At 33.3% G+C, this 9,836-nt stretch overlaps 1 protein-coding gene across 11 annotated transcripts in view; it reads left to right on the forward strand.

The window, feature by feature from the left end:
- The window catches only part of LOC133182926 (kinesin light chain-like), a 29,979-nt gene extending 20,386 nt beyond the window's left edge, over positions 1–9,593 (forward strand). For 7 of the 11 annotated variants that reach the window (XM_061317791.1, XM_061317792.1, XM_061317784.1 and 4 more), the window contains 9 exons: positions 145–244; positions 423–472; positions 644–711; positions 2,070–2,178; positions 2,857–3,012; positions 3,962–4,074; positions 4,261–4,350; positions 5,212–5,275; positions 5,965–9,593. In XM_061317791.1, coding sequence (XP_061173775.1) covers positions 145–244; positions 423–472; positions 644–711; positions 2,070–2,178; positions 2,857–3,012; positions 3,962–4,074; positions 4,261–4,350; positions 5,212–5,275; positions 5,965–6,045 — 831 coding nt within the window. In that variant the 3' untranslated portion in view covers positions 6,046–9,593. The remainder of the gene's footprint in view (positions 1–144; positions 245–422; positions 473–643; positions 712–2,069; positions 2,179–2,856; positions 3,013–3,961; positions 4,075–4,260; positions 4,351–5,211; positions 5,276–5,964) is intronic. The other 4 variants (XM_061317790.1, XM_061317794.1, XM_061317795.1 and 1 more) reach the window with 2 other exon arrangements.
- Positions 9,594–9,836: the final 243 nt, after the last annotated feature.

The following is a 9,836-nucleotide window of genomic DNA, read 5'->3' on the forward strand; positions in this document are numbered from 1 at the left end:
TAAACATGTTCTTGTTTCTGTATTGGCTATATGAGTAAATCATATATTTGTTTTCTCTTTTTGATAATTGTTCAAAGTCATTATTTTATTCTGCTTATGTTTAAATGTGGATTGTAATTATTAATTATTTTTAAATTGTTTTAGGCCTCGGCATATCTCAAACAAGGGAAGTATAAACAGGCAGAAGCTTTATATAAAGAAGTCCTCACTAGAGCTCATGAAAAGGAATTTGGAAAAGTAGATGGTAGGGCTTTGTTTGATACACAAGACACATTTTATGTGTAGTGATAACATCAAATAAAGCATCCAAATATTTATATTTAAAAAGATATTGAACTTTAAATTGAGGATAGATACTAGTCTGAATATGGGAAAGAATGTGAATAAGGGTGGTAAAAATCTAGTTTCTGTTTCATTTATAGGTGAAAATAAACCTATATGGATGCAAGCTGAAGAAAGAGAAGAAAATAAAGTAAGACAAATTATTCACAAGTTATTTTGAAGCTTAATGTATCTCAAGGTGATAAAATTAAGATATACTTCTTTTAATGAATTAGATATTGAGTATGATGAATGTACATATTTACTGGTGTTTGTCACAAAACTGTTACTTGGTTAACCAAATGTACTTTGTATTTATAAGGGTAAAAGTAAGGAAGGATCTCCACTGCCTGAGTATGGGGGCTGGCATAAAACTGCCAAGGTTGACAGGTAACAGTTATTAAACTTCACGTTATAGTGGTGTTATGCATAATATATATGAAAAAAATAGGTATTAAAATGAAAAAAATTGTTATTTGTCAAAAACATCACAAGGTTGAAATGTATTATTCTGGATTAGATTTATGTTCATTGGTTAAAATGCATACATGTGACAGAGTTGAACACTCACAACTGGAGATATGAAATTTTTCAGCTGGAGTTTGGGTCTCAAAACTGGAGATTTTTTATCGACATTTTTTCTTGCCGCAAAAAAACTATCCTAAGCCCTAAATCTAGGAAAAATTATTTTCAAAAATCTCTGTTATCAGTATAAAAAAAAGTTCTGAAAAATTGGAGAACTTCACCCCTCACAGTTTAATTATTACAGTAAATTAAAAATATTATGTAATAAAATTCTTGTCTGAAAAAAAAAATGACAATGTTTTTAATCAAGTGAAGTGAAATTTATATCCAAAATAAAGAAGCTCATTTAAATTCAGAAATAACAGCATTACAAACATGATTAAAATTTAGTCCTGATTTGATACTGATATATCAACTTGTTGCACATGTATTATAGTAAAACATAGGATTTGTTTTTAAATTGAAATGTTATCCTGTCAAACATGCACAGATATTTAAATTAAAAATACTCTCTTAAAAAATAATAATTTAAAAAAAACTAAAAGTCAGCCATGTTTTTGCTAGGAGTTTTAGCAACACCCTGTAGTTTGATCTATTTTTAATTAGAATGTGACATGAAAAGAGTATTTTTCAGTGATCACTGCAGCATTAAAAAATGATTAAAAGAGAATTTTAGCAACTAATTACAATGTTCTGCATGTAGTAATAAAGTAATAAACATCGCTGGCCATTTATCAAGAGTTAAATAGGTTATTTTTACAACCTAATTATACGACCTCGTGTAGATTCATACGAAGCCCACTGCTGTGAAAATTTATTGCACTGGCGTTGTTATCTCAATTTCTCTTTTCACACTAGTAATTATATGAAAAGTGGTGACAATTAAGTCAAATAATAAATAATATGAAGATTTTCAAAACACAGAAGATTTAAAAATTAATCGGGAGTGGCGGAAGGGGTTGAAATATCGGGAGATTTTGACTCCCGCCGGAAGAATCACATGTATGAAAATGCAAAATACCAGTATGTGTTTTTATGAAAGCTTAAATATGTGTGAATTACAAAATAATTTTTATAAGAAAGAAAAAAAAAATATTTGAAAAATAGAAATGGTTTATTGTAGATAATGAAAAATACAAACATTGTTTAATCAGTCTTGAAGATATGGGAAAATAAGTGCATAAAGTTAAACTTGTATTAAAATATGCTTTATTATTACGTAGTCCAACAGTCACAACAACTTTAAAGAATTTAGGAGCTTTGTACAGGAGGCAGGGGAAGTATGAAGCTGCAGAAATGCTAGAGGAATGTGCAATGAGATCCAAAAAGAGTGTGAGTTGACATTTACTTTTACCACTCTTTGTGTAATCATTTTATATAGTTGCTGCACAAGAAAGGATTGTTCTGGAGTCACTGGTATTGTCACAGTGGTAAAATTCTCTGTCGTGATGATTTTTACCAAACAATTCTGCATGTGAATAATCTGTTATATTTATATGCATATACTTACATATATATCATAGATAACTGCAGAATCTGTATGCATTCTGCACTGAAAGGGCTATTAAGCAAAACCTGTATGGGGAATTGTAGATGCTGTCACCCCCAAACTCTTACAAGGCAAGGCTAACATGCAGTCGGCCAATATTAACTGTGTTTTACTTGACTTTCATCTGTTCAATTTTTTGCGTTTTTTTTTTTTTTTTTTTTTTTACTTAACATATTTTTGAGCTGCTTCTTGCAGTCTTATTTTATCTCTGATTTGATTTTTTTTTATTCATTTTAATTATCAGTCTTCATTGTTACCAAAAAAGTGAGACTTTTCTGAGGCAGCAAAATATATAACTTCAGGGTTTTTTTTGCTCAGTGCTTTAGCATTGGACTAATTTTTGTTCAGTCTCGTATAAAAAAAATATTCAATTGAAAGTATCAAGTGAATGGTAAGAAAAGGAGAAGGATCAAGGAGGCAGTGTAGGTCAGGGGCTTGATCTGATTTTGGTTTTCTGCTAGGCCCTGGATGTGGTCAAACAGACCCAGGTCTTGGGTGCTGACTATTCTAAAGACCACTTACCCCCCACCAATCCGGGGCGGCGGAGATCGGGAAGTAAAGATCGGGGGTTCAGGAACTCCATGGAAAATGTGTCACATATTGGTGATACGGAGGATGTAAGTATATAGGGCTGGAGGGGCCCTAAATGGGGGTGAGTAAAGCACATTGTCACAATAAGTGTTCCAAATAATCAAGGTTTGCCCATTCTGAATCCCAAATTCAGTTTTGGATAACTCATGCACCATAATAGAATTAATAATAAACCTAACACAATACTTTCATTCTTAAAACTAATGGTGAAATGATGAAAATCATGCATACCCAGTATATTACTCTTGGACTTCATATTTTATCATGTGGATGTATGATCTTTGGCAAATTAATGTGGGATTATTGTTGCTTTGATTAATTGGAACAGTTTGGAGAGAGGGAGAAAAATCCATTCATTGATAGTGCACTGCTAACATCTGTCACAGAAAATCAAGCCTTGTCTTATCCTGCACTGATAATTTTATCTATAACATTTTCATTGCATGCATGTTGTGTATGTGGTATTTGAAAGGAAAATCTAATGTAGACTGTAGTGTAGCTTTATATTGATGTAGAAAACTGTGGGTTCTAGACCATTTTTATAGTAGATGGATCTTTTAATTCATTTAATGTTAAAACATCACTAATTAAGAATCACCTTGCATGGATTTTACTTCATTTATTCTGCTTTGTGGGAGAGGGGTGGATGGGTGTCAATGAATGGAGTTTACCCTTTCTTATGTTGTACTGTGCTTTACATGTGCAAAGGGATAAAAAGTAACCCTCAGTTTCAGATTAACCAACAAACAGCACTGTAGAATTAAAAAGAACTAAACCATAGAGTACTGTTAATGGTGTTTGTATCAAACTTAGAAGCACATATCATGTTTTAAGCAGACTAAACCATTTTATTTAAAATCCAACTGAAATTCTTAAGAGTGATTCGGAACAAAGAGTATTTTCGGCTCTATATGAAACATTCTGAAAACTGAGGCTTGTTAATTGGGCTTTAACCCCTCCTTTGTAAATACTAAGGGAAAATTAAAGAGAAGTGGGTCCTTCACCAAACTGCGAGCTTCCATTCGACGGTCCAGTGCTAAGTTGGTGCAGAAACTAAAAGGAAAGGGCACAGGCGAAGAAACGGGCAGGTAAGAGACGATTTTCTTCAGTGATCACCAGAAAAAAATTATTTACTCTTTTATTTTTTTTCTGGCCAAAAAGTTCTGTTATTGAATGAAATGTCCATTGAAAAATACAAGATGGCAGATTGCTTAGCCTTGCCTTGTGCTGGTAATGGGACGCTTCTGATTCGTTGTTTTTTGTTTCTTGCCCAGCGTTTGGAGTTTGCCAGGGTCAGGTTACCTGGATACTCCCATTCCCCGTTACTGGGACGAATCTAGCGGCCCCGCCTACTCTAGATCTGGGTTTGTGTTTTCATCTCCTGCCACAATAACTCTGTACTACTACTGTTGCTTTAGACACTCAGCTTCTATATCAAAGTCCTAACCCCATTTCTTATCAATACTATAATGGTTTTGTATAACAAATAATACAATCTGGATATTGCTAGCAATATGTCAAGTGGTACACAGGTAATATTAATAGATTTTTACTTAAAATTGAGCCACACTCTCTTTTACCCTTTTTTTCTGCCTGCAACACAGCAGCAAGTAGCAGCTAGAAGTGTTTCTTATAGCTTTTATTTTAACAGACTTACTTTTCAGCTTAATGACAAGATGGCTGTCACTTGCTTTAAAGAGTGATCAAGGGGTTGATGGCATTGTGAATTTTTAATTTTTTTGTTGTTGCTAGAAGTCAAATAAATAAAGACCAAAATTAAAATTCCCTAATTTTGTAATTGACTCTTTTTTCATGAAAACAAAATTTCATTCCGAAAGAGTGTGGTAGAGAATGCCAGAATTTGGTGATGGATATTTTGTTTTAGCCATTTAGGGGGATCAAAAATATATATTTGGAAATAGCATGTAAGATATTGGTACATTTTGAAATAGATTATAATTTAATACAATCTAAATATTGAATATTAAGTTTTTTTTGTATGTTCGGGAAGAGTTATATACATGATGATAAATATATATGTATTACATGTTAGCATGTTTCTGTTTGAGGTTTTCCAGGTGTACTAATATTTTTCTGAATTTCAGCTTTCTTACTTTGAGGGTGACATTTGTTACTTGCTTCATAGATGTTCATTTTCTTTTACCAAAGACGAGAGAATTTATTAACCATCCAAGACTTCAATAATTTTTATCTTTGGTTTACAGTATGAAAAGAGCAAGTTCCATGTCAGTTCTCAACACAAGCAGTAACCAACCAGATAAATTAAGTGTAAGTGTCCAATTCAAGGCAGTTCTAATTCTAGCAACAATTAACCAAATCAAATTAAGAGTAAATCTCAAAGACATAGTTATTTCTCAACTGAGGCAGTAATCATCCCTGTTCATATAAAGTGTAAGTCATAATTTCTCTGTCAGTTCTCATTTGTAGCGGTTACGACCTAGTTGAATATATTGTATTTTTCTTCACCATGCAAGTTCTTCATCAATTTTTTGGTTATTTTAACTTGTAGATTGGACATAACAAATGTATCTTTTGTAGCTATATGGGGGAGGCGTTGGAAGGATTTCCATAGATTTAACTTCTTAGAAAATTTAACGATGGATCATTAGAATATATGAGTGAAAAATGCAAACTGAATAAATGTTATGACTTACTTTCTATCGCTTACTGTAAACCAACTATTATTCGCGTCATCTTTATTCGCGATTAGTCTGTTTAAAATCAATTGGCGACGATTAATTTTCACGAACAAGGGAACATTCTCTACAAATACAAAGCAAAATAAATGGTTTGCAGCGATTAATGTTCGCAAGTTAAAGTAGGTAGCAAAACTCGTGGATATTTCTTGCATGCAATAAAAGTTGGTTTACAGTATCAGTCAATCCTCCCCTCCCAACCATCACCACCAGTAACAAAAGAATTAACTTAATAAGAAATTATTTTGTTTTTCTCTGTAGGAAAGCAGACGGTCGTATGGGGATCTAAGAGGGCAGGGCAGGACAGCCAGTTCCGACCACTTAATTAACCGACCGTTCTGATGCCGGCTTGGTGTGCAATCACGTGGGCTGATATCATCACCATTCCTGACACATGTGATAGGGTTCAGAGTCAGCCTCACCCCTCCACTTCATACTATTATCACCCCCCGGGGCTGTGTACTTATATCAAACTCCTTGTGTGTGATTCTGAGAGAATTAGTGGCTTAGTCACAGTGTAAATTGCTTCAATAAAAGTACTTTCATCATTTGCCACAGTATTCTGTGTCAAATGCTGTCAGGTCAAGATCAACATTGTTATGGATTATTTATTATTACAGCATGTTATTTATTTTCTTGGGTCAGTTTGCTATCATATGTCATCACTGTAAATGGCCATTCAAATTTGATGTTCATGTTATATATTTAGCCTCTTAAATGTGGAAAACCAATGAACTTCTCTTACAAACTGTAAATGATTGTTGTTGCTGTTCTTAATGCATGTAGTTAAGTATTTCTAAAATATCACACTGAAGGTTTTTTTCCTTCATTTTTTTATACAATAAAAACAGTCTGGTAGTCTGGTTAATGTAATATGTAAAGAAGTTTTATTTTCAACCATATTTTCATCTTTAGGGTAAATATTTGACAGGTTTGCTTTTTAGAGTGTTATATAAGTGTACAGTTTACAGATGGTGATAATTTAAGAATTTAAGGATGAAACGGGTGGATGGTGTAGTTAAATCCCAAAGCTTAAGTATGCTTCTGTTTGCTTGCATTCTGGAAAATGTTTAGATAATGTTACACACTTGAGGGTGGGGAAATTGATTTTATGTTTGGGTTTAGAAATGATATATCTGCTATAAGGAACACAGAGCTAATTGATGAAGCTTGGACATGTTTGTCATGAGTAACTCCATCTGTGCTCCTAATAAAGTATATACATGTACCTATTTAGCCCATTAAGTATGGCATACTGATTCTTCACTTTTTTTCACAGAATTTCATTTTTAGCTCACCTCGACGAAGTCGAGATGAGCTTATGCTATACCGTCGGCGTCCCAGTTAAAGTTTTAGGAGCAAGTCCATTCCCAAGTAACTATTAGCCCTACCTGGACTTGCATGGATGATGCATCTAGGGATGGACACTACAACACTTGCTTCGGATGGTGGATATGACCTAGATATTCCAGAGTGACCATGTTAAAGTATTTGGAGCAGGTCCATTCCAAAGTAACTATTAGCCCTACCTTGACCAAACTTGCATGGATGATGCATCTAGGGATGGACACTACAACACTTGCTTCGGATGGTGGATATGACCTAGATATTCCAGAGTGACCATGTTAAAGTATTTGGAGCAGGTCCATTCCAAAGTAACTATTAGCCCTACCTTGACCAAACTTGCATGGATGATGCATCTAGGGATGGACACTACCACACTTGCTTCGGATGCTGGGATTCGACCTAGATATTCCAGATGAGTGACCGGGTTAAAGTTTTTGGAGCAGGTCCATTCCCAAGTAACTATAAGCCCTATCTTGACCAAACTTGCATGGATGATGCATCTTGGGATGTACGCTAACCAACCTGCTTCGAATGCTGGATTCAACCAAGCTTTTCCATATGAGTAAATTTTAGCCATATTTTAACCAAATTAGCATGGATGATGTAGCTAGGCATGGTCACTTCCAGACTTGCTTTGGATTCTGAATGTGACCTACATTTTCCAGATGAGTGACCAGGATATTTTTTTGGAGTAGCTATATAACATTATGGCTTGTTATGATTAAGCTTGCATAGATGGTGCATCTAAGGATGAAAACTTCCAGACTTGCTTTGGATGTTGGAACTGGCCAAAATTTTCTTGATTAGTAAACAGGATAAATGTTTTTTGAACAGGTCTATTTCCAAGTAACTATAAGTCGTACTTGAACCAAACTTGCATGGATATTGATCTTGGGATGTACACTAACTAAAAAAAGAATATGATGTGAAATTTGCCTTACTTAAAGATAACATTTGTCGAGGTGAGCTTCGTAATCTTTGATTACCTATGTTAAATATTTTGAAAAAAGTTTTCAAATTAGAATTTCAATGCTGAGAAAAAAGCTTGAGGTGTGTTTGCATTTTGTCCAATCTCTTTTACACATTGCAGTCCTTGGAAATCCACAGATTGGTTGGAGAGAAATTTTGCCAAATAGGTTGTGTTCAAAGTTCCTGAATATGATTTTTGCCTAGTTTTGAATACTCACTATTAGGGATCTCCTGTTGCTGCTCCTATGTTCTTTGTAGAAATTTTAAGTTGGTTCTTGTTATATTCATGTTAATTACATTTGTTATAGTTTCTATGTGCCACCATTAGCACAATTTCCCATAAGAATTGGCCAAGGATTTGGGAGTAAAGTTGTGTCGAATTGTGAACAAAAAGGGGTACAAGTTAAATGTGGATTGAATGTATGAGAAGGGTTTCCAGGTGATCTCAGATTATGAAATTTGTGCACTTCTTGAGATGATAAATCAGGTGAAAGCCACATTTTCTTATCAGCTTTGAGACGTTTATTTTCAAAGTGCTGTTCGATTTTTTTTTTTTTGTTTGTTTGGTATGAATATGTGCTATTGTTGCTTATGTGATAATTTACATGAACAAAATTTTTGGTTTATAACGGAACTTTTGTTACTTAGGTAGGCATACTAGACTAGGAGGTTAATGTTTATTTGTAAGAAAGTTGAACTTGCAGTGCTCAGGGCTTTGGTTATGTTGTAGATCAAATGCTTGCCATTTTAAAACGGAGTGCATATGATAAGCACGCCCTACTATGTTTTTCTATTATGGCTATGCCGACAGAAAAATATTTTACATTCTTGAATTTCTACACGTGGATTCTTATTAAGGTAATCAACATGTGTTCTGGTTATAAAGTTATTACATTTCAAATTGCAATTACTCTTTACAATGATATGAAGGATTTCATGAGTGTCCCAAGTGTACTGTTTATATTTATAAAACACATTCCTGTTCTGTTGTGTGAAGGGAAAAGGGAGGCTACTAGTAATTATGTGCAAACTGAAGTTGTGATTTTTTTTAAAAATTGTATAAAACATGATATTAAGCGAGTTTACATTATAGATATTAATGTTTTATTCAGTGTTCAAAGGAAGCCATTTGTAGTGATGGAAATAGGATTTTAAGATAAGGTAACCTGAAATTTCCCTACTTCAAACATGGGAAGTAATACCCACGAGTTTTTGGTTTTTAAATAGTAGATTGATATATAGTAATGGTAACAAAAAATTGCTGAAAAATAGTAATATTTAAATGTTTGTGTAAAATAGTAATATACATGTAATAAAGATTATTTGATACCAAGTCATCTAGCCATGCCTATATATGGAGTCCAATGGCCTCCTATTGTGATATCATTTGTTTTTTTTTGCAAGAATGGGTGTATATTGTTGCTGTACTTTGTTGCCAATGTACTGATTATAAAGCTAATGTATGCAATATAATATTTGTACAATAAATTAATGAAATCTAAATTCTTTCTGTCATGGCACTTTATAGAAATGAATTTATTAAACATGAATAAATGAAAGTGTTTTGTCTTGCATACTTGTGCACAAACTATTTTTGGTGATGCTTAAGGTCAGACGATACGTTCCTCAAATATCTGTTTTGTATACCTTCAAATTATGTTGAAAATATTCAAAATTTTAATTACCTTCTGATTTCTAAACTGGTTTCTAATTGTCTTTAAAAAAAAAATGAAACACCAAAAAATATGTTATTGGCTAATTAAGTTTTTTTTCCAAAAGGATTTTATAGGAAAAACATCCTCTGGTATCTTACACAA

This window comes from Saccostrea echinata, unplaced genomic scaffold, assembly GCF_033153115.1.
Source record: "Saccostrea echinata isolate AGI-Se365-2 ecotype Australia unplaced genomic scaffold, CSIRO_AGI_Sech_v1 ptg000009l, whole genome shotgun sequence".
Lineage (NCBI taxonomy): Eukaryota > Metazoa > Mollusca > Bivalvia > Ostreida > Ostreidae > Saccostrea > Saccostrea echinata.